General features: G+C 44.6%; 1 protein-coding gene across 4 annotated transcripts in view; it reads right to left on the bottom strand.

Annotated features, from left to right (window-relative positions):
- Positions 1–13174, bottom strand: part of SVIL (supervillin) — a 102537-nt gene extending 89363 nt beyond the window's left edge. For all 4 annotated transcript variants that reach the window (XM_060291778.1, XM_060291762.1, XM_060291773.1 and 1 more), the window contains exons 1-3: positions 13035–13174; positions 11086–11143; positions 5447–5538 (exon numbers count right to left, since the gene is read on the bottom strand). In XM_060291778.1, the coding sequence (XP_060147761.1) occupies positions 5447–5538; positions 11086–11143; positions 13035–13095 (211 nt within the window). In that variant the 5' untranslated portion in view covers positions 13096–13174. The remainder of the gene's footprint in view (positions 1–5446; positions 5539–11085; positions 11144–13034) is intronic.
- Positions 13175–20994: the final 7820 nt, after the last annotated feature.

Here is a 20994-nt window from a genome sequence, read left to right as displayed (position 1 = left end):
CAGATGAGCGTCCTACTGATGTTGCGAGGGTCTCCCGTGACGCTGGCCACAAAGATATTGCACTGAGAGGCCAAACAATGGTTTCTCTGGAGAAATGGCCCAACTTGGCAGAGAACCGAGGTCTCTCTCCTTGTGTCCTCCTCAATCACGTGCATTCGTAAGGGCTCGTCTGACCAGCTCCCACTGAGGTCCTAGGAACAGAGAGCTGCGACAGCCCTGGGGCCCACGAAACATCTGCAAGGCTGAGTCAAAGCAGAAACTCACAGGATAGGGTACGAATGCACAGAATTGAATTTTCAGCTGCTTCAATTTCCACTGGATTTTTTTCAGTGGTTATTTTTATTTTTGGCTCTGCCGCATGGCTTGTGGGATCTCAGTTCCCCGACCAGGGACTGAATCCAATCCACGGCAGTGAGAGCCCCGAATCCTAACCACTGGATCGCCAGGGAAGTCCCTAAGTGGTTATTCTTAGTAGTGAGTGAAAACCTCACATGTGCGTGCACACACGACTTTTATACTGTCCTTTGATTGTGTTCAGAGATACCAGCCATCTTTCTATTTACTAATTTATTTTTAAATGACGGCCACCTGAACAGTTAGCTGGATTGACTGTTTTCAAAGGACAGTTGGCTTCACAAGTCTGTCTGTCCAGTGGCCTTCACAGGCACCAGAGCAGCTGGGGGTGGGCGTCTGGCTTCTCGTGTTTGGTGTAGAAGGCAAGGGTTTGGTTACCATGGTACCTCCTGCCTTTGGAGGAAGTGTGGCTTAGAGCAGTGTCCCTGATCATTTACTGGGGAACAAAATAAGGTCATAAATCAAGCTATACTTTAAATGGGCCCATGAGCTTGTTAATTCTTCGTGGAAAGCTACAGTGAATCTTCTAGGAAAATAAAAAATCCCTCCAGTAAATAAGTTACCTCTCCGTCTACTCTTTCTAACAAATTAATTCTTGAGGACCAAGACCTGCCTCACTCCTACAGACACGAGACAACAGAGAAAAGAAATGGTGTGGAAGGCAAAAAGAAGGAGCAGAGAGACATCTGGAGTTTGGTTTCCCTTCTCCAAGTCTACCATTTAAAAGCAAACTTAGTAAAACGCACATGTAACATCATTACTCTGGTACACCTATTCCATGTGAAAACATGTCGGTTGTATAAAAGAGAAGGATGCTGTATTTCAATGGCTGATGTGTGTGTGCACTTTTTTCATTCCTTTCCAGGAAACAGAACACCTTCATACGGGCACGTGCAGTCCTTATTAGGCACCCCCCCCACCCCGCGTTTTGGTTGGGTTTATCATAAAACACTGGAAAAGAAGCTAATACTGAAAAATCATGGGAATTGCCCCGACTGTGGAACCATGTCATCACTCCATGTACCAGGTATAGAGACCACGGACTCTTCTATCATCGTTATCTTCTGCCAGTCCTGAATATAGTTTATTATTATTTATAATCTCCCAAAAGGTTTCCTTCCTTTAACATTTTTATATAATTTCAGACTCAGAAAAATTCAAAGACATATTTCATACGTTAACATTGGTCACTACATTTGACTGAGTTTTTTACCCTCTTTCTCTCTCTCCATATGCATATTTTTGTGTATATACACACGCACTTATTTACATATTGATCTTTCTGAATCTTTTAAGAGTAGGTTGCAGCCTGATGCCCTTTTTACCTCTAAATTTTTCAGTGCCTATTTCCTCAAAACAAGGAATAAGAATTTTTAAAAAATTAGACGTAAAAGCCGTAATTCAATTGATGGTATGCTGTGTCATGTGTATATAACTAAAACACGGTTCAGAAAACAGTGATATTCATCAACATAAATCCAGACAGAAGCTAGCACAGCTGATCTGACTTCTGTTGTAACAAATTTTCTACTTTGCTTTCAAGTGCATTGAGACTTGTACCCTTTATACCTGTGATTTTAGCTGCTGCCCTTGTCTAACAATATAGATTCTGTGAGTCTAGTTCTTCAGTTATTTCTGCTGGGCCTTGTGTTGGTCATTTTCCAAGTAAGGCAATTTAAGGGACTTTGACATCAGGGCTGTAATACTTTATAAAAAATATTTAACTGCCTCATATACTTTGCAATAGTATATAATACCAATACTCAGGATAACTGGTTCTGTTAGGGGCTTTTTTTAGGAAACGTGGTTTCTTCAGTTAGTTCTGAGAACAGGCTTTCTGGTAAAGTTATTGTTGAGTTCAGTCTCCCAAGCCTGAGTACAGCAGAATCTTCCAAAGAAATATAAGTGGCAGGGGGACTGCCAAGAACAGCTCTCTCCCTGCCTGCATTTGATACCTTAGGCCAGATCCAGAATATTCTGAAGACTTCTCTTTCTTCCCCAGGAGTAAATCCCCTTTAAGTTTTACACGTGGATGGCAGCCACTAATATAAAGACCAGCAACTTCTAAAATAAGTCATCACACACCTAGAGGAATGAGGGGGAGACCTGATGGCTAAGAGAAGGGGTTTTTTGGGGAAAATAAAAATGTTCTAAAATTGCCTCTGCCGATCAATGCACGATTATGTGAATCTAGCAAAAGCCACTGAACTGTCCACTTTAAATGGATGAATTGTACGGTATAGGAATTATGTCTCAATGAAACTGTTAAAAAAAAAAGGAGAGTCATATATTTGGTCCATTTCATAATTCCTTAATGGAAAATCTATTTTAATATGATAAGTTTTACACAGGTAAAGGGTCTTAATCCCTTGATTACCTGTTCGTGATACACAGTTAAAGGAAGTTCCTTACAGAAAAATCAATGATCATTTTAGAGCTCAATTTCACGGAAGCAAAAACCCCTCACTAAATGAACAGGAAGAGACTTCTGTAAACTTATAAACATACGTGAAACTCCATGCCATTAAAAGTCATAATCAATTCTTACTTTCAACCTGCTATTGCTAAGAACCGAGAGAATAACAAACATGGAAGTGCAAAGTTCACTGGTTATACCTGGGTCTTTGCAACCACGCCTGCCCAAACTGATAAACAGTAAAGACTGTAAAATAAGACTATGGGAATTTAGATGAAATTTAGGGGAACAGGGACTCTGACACTTTAAAAGCATGTTTTAAAGGCCTTGTTAATTTAGAAACATAAATCTGGTGAGTACATAAAGTTAATGATCTTTGATTGGTGAAAATCATGATTTTTATTACCAATATGGTAACATGTTTAATTAAACTGGTTAATAAGCTTGTGCATTTTAAAATTTTGTTATATGTAGAGTTCCAAGTCGTTGAACCTTAAGGAATCTAGGCTCTTATACTGTTCTTAATTTTTATGATCTTAATATTGTCTATTATTCATCAAGGAACTGGGGGCAGGGGAGAGAGGAAGAGGGAAAACTTTAGCTCTATATAACTTTCCTTAATCAGTCAAGTCTAAGCTATTGCTAAAATCAAGCTGTTCATTCTTATTCTTTGCTTTGATCGTCTTCATAGACTTTTACATTTGGCTCAGATTAAATTGAGTTTGTCTTTCACAAACGAACAGTCTTAAAAAATCAGAAGGGCCTTTCCATTTCATACTTGGGGTTCCAGGTGGGAACCCTTCACGGCATCTGTCCTACCCTTGACTACGTGGCTTATGACCTGACTTGAACAGTTAATGCAGAACGAATGAGATCACAATGCAGTGCATTTCACTTCGACGTACTACGGACTATCAGAATTTTCCTTCTCCCACAAAATTTCACCCGCCTCCTTGTAATTCTAGACATTCTTCTTACTTTGGCCTCCGGAGCAACACAGAATAAGCCTCCATTTCAGTTGACAGTGTTGTTAAGTACTTGAAAACTGAAAAATTTCCCTGTTTGTTTCCACCGGGCCAGATCCCTGGGGTCCTTCAACTATCCATCTTTGTCACCCTGTGTCCGGGCGTACGACCCACTCAGTTCCTCATGATACATGCGAATTTGCCAGTGGGCCTGTATAAACTGGATTTCGTTTCTATTAAAAGACTATTTTTTTCTGGTCTAATTTCTTCTGGGCTTGATCTCATGTGTTTTGTTGCTTTTTTTTTTTTTTGGTTTGGTTTTTTTCAGAATAGAAAAAAATTCTGACCTTTCACCAAAGCTGTTTCTTCTTTTTTTAATTTATTTTTTATTGAAGTATAGTTGTATAGTTGATTTACAATGTTTCAGGTGTACAGCAAAGTGATTCAGTCATATATATATATGACTTTTCAGATGCTTTTCTATCATAGGTTACTACAAGATACTGAATATAGTTCCCTGTGCTATAGGTCCTTGTTGTTTATCTATTTTATATATAGTAGTGTGTATGTGTTTACTCCAAACTCCTAATTTATCCCCACCCCCCACCCCTGCTTTCCCCTTTGGTAACCATAAGTTTGTTTTCTATGTCTATGAGTCTGTTTTGCAAGTAAGTTCATTTGTATCAGTGTTTAGATTCCACATATAAGTGATATCTGATATTTGTCTTCCTCTGTCTGACTTCACTTCGTATGATAATCTCTAGGTCCAGGCATGTTACTGCAAATAGCATTATTTCATTATTTTTTATGGCCGAGTAATATTCCACTGTATATATGTACTGCATCTTCTTTATCCATTCCTCTGTCAATGGACATTTAGGTCACTTCCATGTCTTGGCTATTGTAAATAGAGCTGCTATGAACATAGGGGTGCCGGTATCTTTTTGAATTAGAGTTTTCCTCTTTTCTGGGCATATGCCCAGGAGTGGGATTGCTGGAAAAGCTGTTTCCTCTGAAGTCAGGGTTACACAGCTCATCTGGGATGAAGACAGCTTGTGAGCTGGTACTCCCCAGCGTTAGTGTTACATTTGGTAGAAACAAAGTTCAGGTAATGTTCACATCATTCCACGGGCAGAACTAGGCACAGTGGGCTGGTGGCTGCTGCAAATATGTGACTGCATGTGCGTCTAGTCCAATGAAAATACGAATTCGCCAAATGTGTGAGAACCTACTTGGGTGAGAAGAGAGGTGCTTCCGACGCAGTCTGCACTGCTTGCCCAGTGTGCACCCCGGTTGGGAGCTGAAAGATATCAAGTGTAAATGCCTTTCCTAGCACTGGAAAGCATCAGGGGCTGGAAGCAGTGGGAAGGGGTGGAGAAGAAATGGGCAAATGAGCGGAACCCACCACCCGTGGAGAAGGTGAAAGGCAGGAGAGAGATGAGGGGAGGCTGATTCTAGAACCCCTCTCTCATCCTCTGCACCAGCCTCCAGCGAAAACCTGAGGAGGCCTAAAGTGAAAGGAGGGAACTTGTGCAAAGGTGAGGTCTAACCACGCAACAAGAGAGGTACTTTGAGGTTGATTCCTGGAAGAGACAGAAAGGTACACAGAGGAGAGCAGAGCTGGAGGTTAGCGTAGGGGCCTCCTTCAAGAAGGTCAGGTCACACAACACTTACACGCACTGTGCACTTGTCAACCATCTAGAAGCCTCACCTTTCGGGAGGGCAGCTAAAAGCTGAGCATCGATTCCTCTTTTGTGGTTAGCAAGCGGTTCTTTGTCTTCAAGCAAGAACTCTTCCTGAAAGCTAAAAATAATTCCATTAAGAAAATGTTTAAAGTCATTTTAAACCCTGGTAACTGATATGAGCCAAAACAGTGCAGAACGTAAAAATTATGCTACTGTTATACATAGTTAAACATGTGTGTGTAGATCACAAGTGAAAAGTTCTATTTGGGGGCGTTAACTGGTACCTTTTTTCAATTATTTATGATTTTGTTAATATGATTTGGGGGTGCAGCTAAATAATTACATCAGCATAGGCGGAGGCGTGGCCTAGGGGAGTGAAAACGTCGCTGCGCTGGGAGCCCGATGCCTTGGTTCAGACCGACGACCTCTTCCAGGGTCACCAAGAGCTGTCAAGCCTGGATTACTCATTCACCTCTCTGCACTACAGCCTTCCTGAAAATCAGCAACTTGTCTAGGCGATCTACATGCTTTCCTCTGGGTTGAAATCAAAGTAACAAATGCCTTCAAACAAACAAGAAATCAAAGCATGGTGAAGAGGTCTGAAAGGTTCATGAAAACTTGTCTGGGAAAAGCAAGAATCGAAAAGGGGAGACGAAGAAAGGAACTGAGCGCTTGCCTCGCACTTGCCTTCTACAGGAAGCCATCCCGGGTAGGAGCTAGCTTCACAAGACCCTCTGGGGTGTGGCCTCCTGAGCGCTGTGCCGGTGCAGGCTTAACAGCCGACTCCCTCCTCCGCCCACCCTGCCCGCAGCCCCGCAAAGCACCTGTTGGGCAGCATTGGCTGGTGGCGTAAACACTCCCCTCCCCCGGCACTGCCACTCTTCCAGCTCTCCCGTGGCTCAGTGACCTATGCACGCGGGCACACTCGCTGGGGAAGAGGGGTGCGAGCCAGTCCCAACACCCCCGAAACTACTGTCAGCCTCGGCTCCCGGATCACGAACCCGTTCGAGGCTTTGCCCATGCGGCAAGAACAGTACATGAGGCGCACATCTCGCTCAGGCTCCTCCACTGTGTGCCGTCGCCCCGAGACTCAGTACCCACAAGTTCAAGGTCTCCGTGGGGACGTGCCTGGAGCTCGGCGAGACAGAGCTGCTGCCTCGCAGGAAGAAAACGAACCTAGGGAAACAGGAAACTCATCTTCCCCAGCGACACGATCACCTCTGGAGAGGCGGCAACAGGTCTGCAAACACACCCAGCGCGAAGCCGACCTTCCCTGTTGATGGTCCCCTGTCTGTGCTTGTGCCTGGCAGGGGTGCGTATCCACAGAGGCCCGAGGGGAGACTGAGGAAGCGCTGTGCGTGCCATGTGAGGGAACGCGTGGATTACCTACATCCCATATGTAAATTAAATTAAATTTCAAGGATCGCCTGCACATTCCAAAACATGGCCATCCCATCTTCCTAGAGCCAAGCTCATGTCAAACCTTCGTTATTGCTTATAAATGTGGAATGGGAATGGGTGATGAGGGCCACGTTCACATCAAGAGCCTTGAGAATGAGCAGTGTTTGTAAACCACAGTCCAGTTGGCTTGAAGATCCTAAGACGCTTGCTGAGGTCAGAGACTTGGGATTAGCCCTGACTTCTCAAGAGTGAATCGCAATGCAGGGACGGTTCTCAGTGTTTTCTTCGGAGGTATGATGTGGTCTAAACCGGAACATTTGAACAACTGCAGAAAGGTACCCTACTTGAGGAATGGCATGCTATTTTAACTGACGGTTTAAATGCTCGGAATATCCGGATGAAGTTCTGCACTGTCTTTGGGAAATGAAAATCTCAGGGAAAAAATCCTGTATTACAATGAAATGGTGCAGCCCCTGAAACAGTCAGCTCCTGTGGCCACGACCTTGGGGTACAAATGTATTCTCTCATCTTTTCAAAAATAAACATGTGTGTTTCTAGTTTTCCCCTTTCATCTGCTCATCAAAAAGCTCAATGAAGCCGCTAATAAAGACTAAGAAACGACCCCCTACTTAAACATTCTGCTGAACTTCTACAGAGTGGGGTTCACAGGCCATCACCCTACACCCCTGGCTTCACACGCACTTACTTTCTTGAAACAAACTACAAATGTGTTTGTGCCGATGGGAAGGATTACAGGTGGTCAGAAACCAATGGAAAACCAGAGCACATTAGGAAAATCTCTCCGGCCTCCTCGCGTGGTTCACTGTAAATGCTGTTTCCGCCTGAATTCTCACCTCTCCTGCTTCCTTCCATCCTGGCTGAGTCCTGCTTCTGGTCTGGGCCTCAGTTTAAGGTGGTTTCCTTAAGAAAGAACCCTCTGACCCAAGTGTCTGTCCCACCAGAGCCGAATCTATATTATGCACCTCTGTTATTTCCTCTCATGTTATCCTGTTTTCCTATTTACAGAACATATTACAAGTGTCTCATTTTAAATTACTGATGTTTAAGAATATTTTTTAAAAATCAATAAACGTATAGGGAATGAATGAAGGAATGGCTCCAGTAAAATATTTCAGATGTCTAGTGTGACTCGCTCTGAAGTGTTTTACGTATACATCTTATACACTGTTGATGTGATGGGGCAAAGAGCGTTAGAAATATGGAGACTAATTAGAAGGGCATGCATTCAATCACATCAGTTATAAGCTTGCTTTCTCCCTCCCTTCCTTCCTTTCTTCCTCTCCTCCTTTCTTCTTTAGAATAACATATAATTGGGAAAACATCTCTCCTTATTACCTCTGCCCACCTGGCATGCACGGATGAAAATATGTGTATGTCTGCCTGCATATGAAGTATTCCATGTTTCAAGTCTCCATCTTCGAGCTAAACTTTTCTTATGGAATCCACATGTCATCGTCACATTTTGTTCTTGCTTCTGCTGCCTCTCTCCCCTATGTTCACCAAACGGCTGCTAACTTCTGAGGAAGCAGATGAGCAGGTCGAATGAATAAGGAGGATGGGTCGGAACCAAGGACCCCGACTTGAGATTGTCACAGAGCTGTGACTGACACAAGATCCCCCAAATCGACGTGCAACCAGGTTTTGAAAAAGGTCACGTCTCTGCCCTGGACTTTCGACGCCCGAGGGTATGAGGCAGCAGTGAAAATGCTTGCAAGACACGCTGGTAAAGAAGTACGGACTCTTCGTGAATGAGTCACCCCTTCTGATCACCACGGCCGGTGAGACACTTACAAAGGCCGCCCCTACCCCAAAGCCCTAACAGCACGTCCTCTTGCTTTTCTGAATCAGAGGCACCCAGAGCAGCCTCACTGGTGGGGCCCATCCTCAGCTCACACAACTGGTGACTCCAAACCTAAGCTTCGGATGCTGGCTTGCATTCTTCCTCGGCGTCACCCACTCGGGGATCAGGGGTCTCTGCCTGGACAACCTCTGTGGGGCTTGGTGGGTTGCCACAGCTCCAGGTGGGATCCTCTATTTCAGCATGAAACTGTCTCTCCATATGTAATGAAGACATGCTACAGTCTTCATTTTTTGGAATTATAATTTAAAAAGCTTCTAGTATGAAGAAACACCTTTAATATGTCTTATTTACCTTCATCTCCTCTGAAATGGAGCTCACTCCTCATGGCTAATTATTTTCATGCTTCTAGCTCTTTCCATCTGCTTCAGTAATCTAAAAAGAGCTTGCCCTTTGCTTCCATGATAATTTTTTTTTTAATGTGTCCCATTAACCTACTTAAATGCCCAGCAATAGCAACAAGGGGAAATTTTATTAAAGTGAGAGCAGGATATTCTGCTGTCATTACCTCCTATCTTTTACACAACGTGGGATACGGTATTCCAGTAACTGTTCAGTATCCACACAGTGAAGGGCTCCCCGACATCTGCTCACTCTTCTATTGCAGTTTAAGTTACAAGATAGATGAAATCCATTACCTCATATTCTCACCTCTGGTGTCTGGGTGACTAGATTTCTTTGAAGGAGGCAGGTTCTTGTATTTCCAGCCCAGTTTACACTTAGGAGCATAGCAAGGGGGCCACTGTTTTAATAGGTACACGTGAAATAACACCGTTTTAGAACGGCAGTGTCCTCTGAGTCCCTCTCCACTGGAGTGACTGACCTGCATTCATAGTTCATACTTCTCCTTCCCAACTCCCCTCCTATTGTTCCATTCTCTTGGTCACTTATTAGGTCTATTACAGCTAAACCAACCTGCTAGAGACGTATCGGGAATGAAGCTGCTGTGGTCTGAATGTTTATGTTCCCCCAAATCCGTAGGTTGAAATCCTGACACCCAAAGGTGATAATATTAGGAGGTGGGGCCTTTGGAAGGTGATTAGGTCATGACGGTGGAGCCCTCATGAAAGAGATTAGCGCCCTTATAAAAAGAAACCCAGAGAGCTCCCTGGCCCATTCCACTAAGAGCAGATACAAGAAATCAGCAGTGGGCAACCCGGAAGCGGACCCTCACCCCACCACGGTGCACCCTGATCTTCGACTTCCAGCCTCTGGACGTGAGAAATAAATTTCTACTGTTTATCAGCCACCCAGTCAACGGTAGCCTGGACGAACTAAGACATAAGCCTTAGCTTCTATTAAAAAGATGGAGAAGATGAGAAATACGGGAGATTGTGTCAAGCCCCACAAGAGTGAGATTTCATGAGTCAAGTAAGACAACCTTACTGATAACTCTGCCTCCCCACCTGACGCTAAGATGCGCACGCAATTCATCAAAGCTTTACCCCGTCCGGTGCGTTCACAAGGCCAATGCTAACATTTTCAAATGCAGAGCCAGGCTCAGCCTGACGAGGACAGTGGTGACACAACTGTTTATCCCGATGCTACTGAAATACAGACTTTTTAAGTAAAGAAACGATGTCTTACGTAACAAGCGCATCCATGTGGAATGAGGGGTAGATCTGGGTTGGGTCCTTCTAGCATAATAAAGTGTATGTTGAAAGCCACACCTGGCTGTGTAAGAGATAATTATTTTGTGCCTCTACCTGAAAATCTCAAAACCTGTTAGGGACAGCGATGTACTAGGAGGCATCTGAGATACAGCTGCCTTGTTTGGTACCAACTTTAATTTTTGTATTATCTCATATCAGTTATGATGTACTGCATCAGGTAAATCAAATTAGCACATCAGGTAAATGAAATTAGCACCCATAACATCCTGCAGCCAATGGAACTGGAGTGCAGAAAGGTTAAGAGGCCAGGCAGCAAGAACTCACCTGGACAGGGGAGTGGCTGGATGGGTGGAGGGAGGGGAGAAGAAAGGGCCGAAGGAAGGGAGAGAGAGAGGAGAACAGGCTAGATCCTTTCTTAAAAAATGAAGAGCTCCCTTCCTAGAGGGATAGACTGCGAAAAGGACATCCCACGCTTAGAGGCAGGTGTGAGACAGAAAAGATAATAGCCCTTGACAAGTCTGTAATTATAGAGATACCAGTAGCCGGTTTTGCAAATAGTTCCCATAAAAAGCATTAAACACAAAAAGAATCTTTGCTAACTGAGTGCACTAAGTCAGCTCGCTTCGCATGTTTTAACGAGTCAAACTCTGGGGAAAAAACACTTTTTTTTTTCAAACATTTAATACTCATGAATTAGGAACGTAGGAGAATAATTTCAAAAGCTCTTACAAATCTTCAAAACTTAAGATTCCTTGAGCAAAGACTACTTTACCTTGGAACTATTCTTTGACGCAGGAATCCAGCAAGGCTTAAGTTTTTCTTGTTCAAATCTAAGGGGAAAGAAATAATATAAGATTGAAATACCCACACAGTCAGTTAAGACCAAAAGAAAACACTCCAATGGGAAAAGAATTCTTCAGCCTCCCTTTGAGAGCATTTAAGAAAAAGGAAACCATGAACCAGAAATGTGAATACAAAAAGGACACCTTTATGAATCAAATTCCACCACATATATTTTACTTAGGCAAGTTTTTTTGGTTTCGGTTAATAGTAGCCAAGATACTCCATGGGTTAAAAAAAAAAAATTCTGACATAGTTCAATGCTATCATTTAAATTCTCTATGGCTACAAGAGTAACTCAAAGCAATTAAATACTGAAAAACATGGATATTATCCTCAGGAAAAAAAAAAAAAAAAGGAGGGAAAAAAATGGAACAATTTTGGTCCAGGTGACCAGGAAGGTTGAAAGTCATCACTGCCTGATCTATTTGAGATGCTTTTAAAGGATGCATGGTGGGGGGCAGGCACGTGAGGGGTTGATGAACGGGGGGCGGGAACACTTCAGGTGTGTTTTTATTGCCTTCATGAAGATCTAAATAATAACAATACATCGAATTTGCCACCTATTTATTTTTGAAGACAAGACATATATTATGTAAAGACAGCTGGTAACAATCCCATCCGGCAAAAACACACACTGAGTGAGTTGGCTAATGAAAACCAGGCACAGACAAATGCACAGCCAGCCTTGGGTAAGTAATCTGTTTTACAAGTTTTGGCATAGAGCAACGGTTTGTCCACCCAGAAAACCACAATTAGACCACTTACGGAAATTCTTTCCCCCGTGGAAATTCCTTTTACTGTTTAATATTTGGGGGCAGAAGCTTGAGGAAAAGGAGGTACAAGATATACCGGATGCCGACATGTCGTTAGTCATTAAAATACACCCTGAATCCCGGAATCTGGAAATTCCGACCAACTAGAGAAATACAATAAAATGAAATGTATATTGCCAGTTAAACATCTAGGCTTTTCTGCTAATTACACAAATATCTTTGTGTCACATTTAGAAAAAGAGAACTCAGTTCGAAAAGGTATCAAAGCACAGGGAGATCAGCTCGGTGCTTTGTGTCGACCTAGGGGGGTGGGATAGGGAGGGTGGGAGGGAGGTTCAAGAGGAAGGGGATATGGGGACATATGTATGTGGATAACTGATTCACTTCGCTGTACAACAGAAACTAGCACAGCATTGTGAAGCAATTATACTCCAATAAAGATGTAAAAAAAAAAAAAGCTATCAAATACTGTAGAAGAAAATTCCTGAATCTGATGCCCCAACTGTTCAAATCACTTCCTAATCGTGCATTTGGGCTCGAAAAGGCTTTTATAGACAATGGCTGAATTTCCAGTGTGTCTTTCAAGATAACCTAAGCTTCTCCTTTTGGTTCAATCAGTGAGCTGAATCTGAGATGTCACTTCAGTAGTTACACTGAAAGCACATCTTTTCCTCTGGGCTCAAAAGGAAGCCACTAAAAAGACAACATTTTGTCCCAAACAGTCTCCCATGAAGATTTCGTAAAAAGACAACCACCACTGCCTACTGGAAATAATTTAGTAGATAAAACATTTGGTTTAGAAAAATATTTTAGTAAAAGTACAGCACACCCAGAACTTAATCCAAAGTGTGGGCATTCCAATTTAATCTGCAGTGTTTCCTCCATAAAGGCTTTAGTGGCTTAGCAATACCTTTAACTTACAACAGAAAAAAAAAAGTCATGTTTCTCAGCAATCGCAAGATAAGCTAACTTATAAAGTCAATGAGACATTTAAGGTATCCTCTGAGAAAACCAGAGAACCGTGGAACAGGGGCATCCAAGATGAGATGGAGGATGCAAGACACTCCCGACGTTATGAAATAGACTTGCATTTCTCTCGCCTTACCTTGTTTCTCAGAGAACTTGAAAGCTCCCAAGTAGCTAGAAATCCCTGGGCTTCTGAACATGGCTGCACACAGAAAGTTCAGGGACAGAGCCTGCTCCACAGCTAATTCTCAACCAGCCACGGCCTGAGGCCTGTCTGAGCAAAACTAGGTTGAGCTTCTCCCAGCGCAGGGCTACAGCAATCAGGCACTGGTGTCCTTGACAGCATAGTAAACGCAAAGCAAGAGACTGCAGGCTAGAAGAGCTCAAACCCCGTAATCAGATTACAAGCAGAAATTAGGCCTGTGGATGCTGAAATAGACTGGATTCCAGGGATGGGACATTTATGAGGTTACTACTTCAAAGCCATGGGCAAATCACAGCTTCCGCTTAGGAGACAATGCCGTAACCTAACTACCATGGGGAGAGTCAGGACAACTCCTCCCTGCCTTAAAAACAAACAAATAAAAACAAAACCATACAAAGCCTCTCAATGTGCTGGGAAGAAGGGAAGACTCCTAACTATTCCCAGGCCGCTCCGAGCCTGGCCTTGGCTAAGTTCAATGAAATACTTTACCGAACAGGGAGCCAAAATCCCATAGTTAAGACTTAAGATTATGAACAACATATGAGTGAAATTGTGGGAAAAGGACGGACAGATATTACTAGAGGTTCAAAAATTTTAATTTGAGACAGAAGCTCTTAAGAATTACTTATTCTACTGACCCTATTTATTTTACTTTTTAAAAAAACATTTTTAAATTTATTTATTATTTATTTTTGGCTGCATTGGGTCTTCGTTGCGGTGCGTGGGCTTCTCATTGCGGTGGCTTCTCTTGTTGCAGAGCACGGGCTCTAGGTGCGCAGGCTTCAGCAGTTGTGGCTCGCAGGCTCAGTAGTTGTGGTGCACAGGCTTCAGTAGTTGTGGCTCACGGGCTCAGTAGTTGTGGCTCATGGGCCCAGTAGTCGTGGTTCGTAGGCTCTAGAGCTCAGGCTCAGTAGTTGTGGCATGCAGGCTTCAGTAGTTGTGGCTCGCGGGCTCAGTAGTTGTGGTTCGTGGGCTCTAGAGCTCAGGCTCAGTAGTCGTGGCACACGGGCTTAACTGCTTCCCGGCATGTGGGATCCTCCCAGACCAGGGCTCGAACCCGTGTCTCCTGCATTGGCAGGTGGATTCTTAACCACTGCTCCACCAGGATGTGAGAACTTCAGTTTTGTAGTAAACCCAAACCTGCTTTAAGGACATTTTTTAGAGCAGGTTTGGGTTTACTACAAAAGCGAAGTTCTCACATACTCCCCACCCCACACGTGCACAGCCCTCCCCATCTTCGACATCTCCCACCAGATGCTATATGTTACCAAGGGTGAACCTTGGTAACACTGATACATCATAATCAGCATAGTTTAATCGCAAGGTTCACTCTTGGTGTTGTACATTCTATGAGCTTGGACAAACATACAATGACACGTACCCATCATTTTCTCTGCCCTCAAAATCCTCTGCACTCTGCCTATTCATCTCCCTCTCTTGGAGACCACTGATGTTTTTATGTCTCCATAGTTCTGCCTTTTCCAGAATGTCACAGAGTTGGAATCATACAGTACGTAGCCTTTTCAGATCGGCTTCTTTCACTTCGTACGCAGTATGCACTTAAGGGTGCTCCGCGTCTTTTCATGGCTTAACAGCTCATTTCTTTTTTTTTTTTTTTTCTGCAGTACACGGGCCTCTCACCGTTGCGAACTCTTCCGTTGCGGAGCACAGGCTCCGGACGCACAGGCTCAGAGGCTATGGCTCATGGGCATAGCCGCTCCGCAGCATGTGGGATCTTCCCGGACCGGGGCATGAACCCGTGTCCCCTGCATCGGCAGGCGGACTCTCAACCACTGCGCCACCAGGGAAGCCCAGCTCATTTCTTTTTAGTGCTGAACAATATTCTGGATTATAACTGGATGTAGCACAGTTTATTTCTCCATTTGCCTACTGAAAGACATCTTGGTTGCTTCCAAGTTTTGGCAATTATGAATAAAGCTACTCTAAACACCCACTGTAGGTTTCCGCGTAGGCTATACATTTTCAGCTCCTTTGGGTAAATACCAAGGAGTGTAACTGTTGGATTTTACGGTAAGAGAGTGTGCAGTTTTGTAAGGAGCTCCCGAGCTGTCTTCCAGAGCGGCTGCACCATTGCGCCCCCCCAGCAGCGATGAGCGTTCCTGTTGCTCCCCAGCCTCTCGCCAGCATCGCGTGCTGTCAGTGCTCTGGTTCTGGCCGCTCTGATGGGTGTGTCGTGGCGTCTCACTGTTGCTTCCATTTCCATCTCCCTGATGACCTGGGATGTGGAGCATCTTTTCAAGGGCTTATTTGCCATCTGTATCTATTCCTTGGTGAGGTGTCTGTTCAGGTCTTTGGCCCAAATTTTATTCAGTTGTTTGTTTTCTTATTGTTGAGTTTTAAGAGTCTTTTGTATATTTTGGATAACAGTTCTTTATCAGATGCGTCTTTTGCAAATATTTTCTCCCAGTCTGTGGTTTTTCTAATTCTCTTGATATTGTCTTTCCCAGAACCGAAGTTTTTAATTTTAATGATGTTCAGCATATCAATTATGTTTTTCATGGATTGTGTCTTTGGTGTTGCATCTAACAAGGCATCACCATACCCAAGGTCACTGAGGTTTTCTCCTAGGTAATCTTCTGGCAGTTTTATAGTTTTGTGTTTTACATTTACGTTTATGATCCATTTTGAGTTATTTTCCATGCCGGGTGTAAGGTCTGTGTCTAGATTCTTTTTTTTTTTACACGTGAATGTCCAGTTGTCCCAGCACCACTGGCTGAAGAAACTACGTCTGCTCCATTGTTTTGCTTGGGAGTCTCTGCTCCGTTAAGTAAGAACGACTCCCTGTATCTGCCTGTGTCGTTAATCTTAGAGGCAGTGAGGGCCTCACTTTCTCCATTCCTCTGTTGACGGACGTTTAGGTTGTTTCCGTGTCTTGGCTATTGTAAATAGAGCTACTAAGAACACGGCGATGCATGTATCTTTTTAAATTACAGTTTTGTCCAGATATATGCCCAGGAGTGGGGTTGCAGGCTCGCAGGGTAGCTCTATTTTTAGTTTTCTGAGGACGCTCCATGCTGTTCTCCGCAGTGGCTGCACCAGTTGACATTCCCACACCTGCCTTTCTTTTTGCACAATGTTAGAGTACTCTCTCAGGATCACACAGCTCGTGGTGTGGCAATGCCAGGCTGGAAGTCCACACCCTCTCACTCTCCCCAGGACGAGTCCCACATTAGCCTGGGCACAAAAGAACGGGGGCCACTGCTATAAACTCGTCCTGGACTGACGTCATGGTGTCCCCCAGCCCAAGAGCCCGGGTTGCCTTAATGGGCAAAAAGATGAGTCTGACCCCAAGAAGAGGAGGCAAGCCAGCTGCTGCCTGCTTTTTACAAATCTCACATGATTTCCTGGTCTGGTTTTGGTGCTACAGATGTTCATCGAGACCAGGGCTGTTGACTCCAGACATGAGTAACTAGGGCATATCTGAGACCCAAAGCAAAGACGGAAGCCAATGTGCCTGCTGTGGGTGGGTGTCACGAACCAAGCAGGCGGCTGGTAAGTCTCTGATTTCTTCTCCCCTTCCCAAGGCCCTCACCTTATGGCAGAAGGACAAGGTACAGATGTTATTAGCAACTTTGAAGAGTGTATAAAACAGTGAGTCAGGAATTCTACTTCTGGAAATGTACCCAAGGAAGGAGGAGAAGGATAGTTACCGCCGTTGCGTTTATACACGTATAACGCTGGAACCAGCCCACACGGGGCCGTGGAGAATGGGTAAACAAATTACACAAGAAAAGCAGATCTGAAACTCCACTGGTGATCCGAACCCTTTTCATGAAATGTGAGATACACACACACACAGACATTATCAGAAAGACAATAAACATCCCAAAGCAGTAATTATCTCCCAACTCAGAGATAATTCTCTCCATGTTCTCCCCTCTCTATTTCCAAAGTTTCCACAATAGGCATGAATGGCTTCTATAATTACCAAAACAATTAAGCACAAATAAAGATGAAGGTAATAGGTCCTTCTGAGATGCCAAGGCTTAGAGCTGGCCTAAAAATCCAGGGCAAAATCATGATGGGAAGTGTGCCCAGGGGCCGATGGCACGAGGTCAAACCGCCCATTCCTTCTAAGCCTCCTGTAAGCATTTCTTGGCTATAAATGAAGCTGAGCCAGAGACTGGCCAACGCCCTCAACAACACGCAACACAGGCTTTCTCAAACTTGACCCCGGGGGGCCCTCCTTGAGACTCCTTCTGAAGTCGTCTTGTCTTTCCTGAAATGTGGGGCTATTGCGGGAAGCAAGAATATGGGTGCTGGGGGAGAGACGGGAAGAAAAGGTCCAAGATTCTCCAGGGATGTCTCGTAATGGGAGAACCCAGGGAGATGATTCTTGTTGTACAGCCGTGGACAATGTCACTAGGAGGCCAGGTAAGAAGGGTCACCTCCTCCATTGCCAAGGTCCAAAGATAAGGTGTTGGATGACAAAGGATCAACGTGTTAAACCCTGAGGGAGTGTGCTGCGTGGTCATGGCTGTGGCTAGACCGGGGCCGGCGGTCCTGTGGCGGGTTCTAGCTGAGGACATCCATGCATCCCCGCAGGACAAGGGGCAGCTGTTCTTTGGGAGTCATCACCATGGTGGACGAAATGGAAACAAAGCCAGTGAAGAGGGAAAGAGACACATACCGCACCTGGCAACTAGCCATTTTTCTACCATACCCGGTGGGATGATGGGCAGAAGCTGGGAAGACCTGGCCAGCATGCTGACAGCATGGTGGGGTGGGCGCAGTGCTGAGTGCTCTAGGGCAGCGGTCCCCAACCTTTTTGGTTTCGTGGAAGACAATTTTTCCTTGGCCGGAGTCAGGGGGGGTGGGGGAATGGTTTCGGGATGATTCAAGCGCATTACATTTATTGTGCACTTTATTTCTATTATTATTACATTGTGATATATAACGAAGTAATTATACAACTCACCATAGTGCTGACAGGAGGCGGTAACGCGAGCGACGGGGAGCGGCTGTGGATAGAGATGAAGCTTCGCTCGCTCACCCACCACTCACCTCCTGCTGTGCGGCCCGGTTCCTAACAGGCCAGGGACTGCTACCGGTCCATGACCCGGGGGGGTTGGGCACCCCTGCTCTAGGGCGCTAACTCATGTGGTTCTCCCTAGGAGATCCTACTAGTATCGCCCCCTGCAGATGAGAAAACTGAGACACGGTGTGATCTGGGAGAAATATGCAAGCCTAGATTGACCCTTTAAAACGCATCTCTAAAGGCAGATCAGCCATTCGCTGGGCAGACAGCCAAAATAAAATCAAAGAGGGAAATACAGAGGCGAGGTCATGACTCAGTGAGAAAATGATGCGCAGGCACCCTGAACGCTGGAACGTGTTATTTAATCCACGCAGGGATTTACATACTGAAAAGACCTGCAGGCATACGGCACCGGGCTGTGTGACCGCACCCTGCGTCTCTCACTGTGCTCCCTGAATTGCAACTGGGGCAGCCCCAGACCACAGGAAAGTGACCTGAAATCTAAGGCAACACGGGCGGTGTGCAATGACTAACAACTGTCCGAATACACACTGTTGTGAGGTACCAGTGCATTCCTAAAATTAAGACGTGCCACACGATTTTAACGAAATCTACCGTAAGCTACTAAGGTCGATGGCTGGGCTGACATTCCACAGTGAAGGATATATGTTTACAGCCTCCGAAAGGAGCATTCTGCACGCCAGCAGCAGCTGTAAACGGTATTCTCATTTTCTTTAGTGGATTTTATGTATGTGCACAGACTCTTAATCTGGGGCAGAATTGCCGGCCATGAGGTAATCCCATCAGCGGGGAGACCGTTGGGTCCCTTTCATTTCCCTTTTATCACATACTGGTTATTCATGCATTCCAGATGCCTCATTTTAGTGTGCACCGTGAAATGCTCTGTAAATTTTCGTTAGTGGTAATATTTAGGGCAAGTCTGCAAATAAAATTGGGTGTTGTGTGATTATGTAAGGTAATTTAATACAGGCCACGTATGCAGAGATGAAAAGGCAAAAGTACTTTCAACAATAAGAAATATTACCACTCACAGATATCTCTTTATCAGATGTGTTGAAAGAAACATGCCAGGTCTTGCCACATTCCAGAATTCTTTTTTAAAGAAAAGGCCTATTGCAATCCTTCAAAAGACTTATTAACGCTTTACACTAAACGTTCAAACAAGTAATGTTAACATTTGTTGTGAGAATTTAATCATCTGAACTTCTGGCCGATTTTGAATCTATAGCTAGTGAATCTTGCTGGAAAACGATCCAACGAGCTTAGAGAGGCTAATCCACTGTTTCTCAGAGCGAGAGAAAAATAGACAAAGGGCAGTTTCGTGTTTAAGATATACAGACAGTGGCATATTATTATTCAGCCTTAAAAAACGGCATTCTGACACATGCTATGAACATGTGTCATAGATGAACCTTGAAGACCTCATGTTCAATGAAACAAGCCAGACACAAAAGGACAAACCTTGCATGATGCCACAGAGAAGAGGGAGAAGCAGAAGAGTCAAGTTTATAGACACAGAAAGGAGAGTGTGGTCACCAGGAGCTAGGGGGAGAGGATGCTGGGGAGTTCGCGTTTAAAGGAACAAATTCAGTTGGGGAAGAAAGCAAGCCCTGGAGGTGGATGGTGACGATGGCTGTACAATGTGAATGTGCTTAAGGCCACTGAACGGTGCCCTTCAAAATGGTTAAAGTGGGGGACTTCCCTGGTGGCGCAGTGGTTAAGAATCCGCCTGCCAATGCAGGGGACACATGTTCAAGCCCTGGTCTGGGGAGATCCCACATGCCGCGGAGCAACTAAGCCCGTGCGCCACAACTACTGAGCCCGTGAGCCACAGCTACTGAGCCCACGTGCCACAACTAATGAAGCCCGAGCACCTAGAGCCCGTGCTCTGCAACAGGAGAAGCCACCGCAATGAGAAGCCCATGCACCGCAACGAAAAAAAGTAGCCCTCGCTCGCCGCAACTAGAGAAAGCCCGCGCGCAGCAACGAAGACCCAACGCAGCCAAAAATAAAATTTAAAAAAATAAAGTAAAAAAAATTTAAAAAAAGGGTTAAAGCATTAAATTTTGTGTTACATATATTTTACCACAATTTTTAAAAATGTACACTGTAGGTAAAGCACAGACAGACACAAGATGTAGGCAGGTGCTGGACGTCCAGGGCACAGTTCCCCCGAAGGGCAGGGGACCAAAGACGGATGCTGACCTGGGTCGGGGAGACACCAAGGATGTTTCTGACCCGTTAGGGCACCAACACACAAAGGGCCCTTACGTGGTGATGTGATGAATAAACAGACACTTAGGTGTTTACTGTATAAAATCTGAAGCTATCTCCTAGAACATCATAAGGTGCAGACACCCTTTCTTTAGAGCAGCAGGGGCCCAAGCCCCATCTCACTGAGGAGATACCCCATCACAGGGGAAGGACGCGGACAGGATTACAACGACCCAGGAAAGTCGGAGAATGCCGATCGCTCAATACGCACTAGTGGATGGTTTTCACATGAACAGAAAGCTAGCAGATACTGAATCATCAGATGGGAGAATTTTCTAAGAGTCTAAAAATCCAGATGGCAGACAAGTAAACACGTCAAATCCCTGTTGATATCTGATAGATCCTAACTGTTCAGGGTTATGCCAGAGTGATTTGAGGGAAACAGCTCTGAGTAAAAGAACTTCTGGGCTTCCTCGTCCTCAGAAGGGCCTCTTAATAAAGCAACACCACGGCCACCTCCACAACACTCAGTGTGAAAACCCAAGAAAAATGCAGCGATCTGCCATTCCCAGTGCCCCTAATGTTTCCCAAAGGTTATGTTAGCTGGTACCCCAAAGCCCTTGCCTAGAGTCTGAAAACAGGTTCCAATGCGTTTGCTGG

This window comes from Globicephala melas, chromosome 2 (assembly GCF_963455315.2).
Source record: "Globicephala melas chromosome 2, mGloMel1.2, whole genome shotgun sequence".
In the NCBI taxonomy this organism is placed as follows: Eukaryota; Metazoa; Chordata; class Mammalia; order Artiodactyla; family Delphinidae; genus Globicephala; species Globicephala melas.
This window is presented reverse-complemented; position numbering and strand designations above follow the sequence as displayed.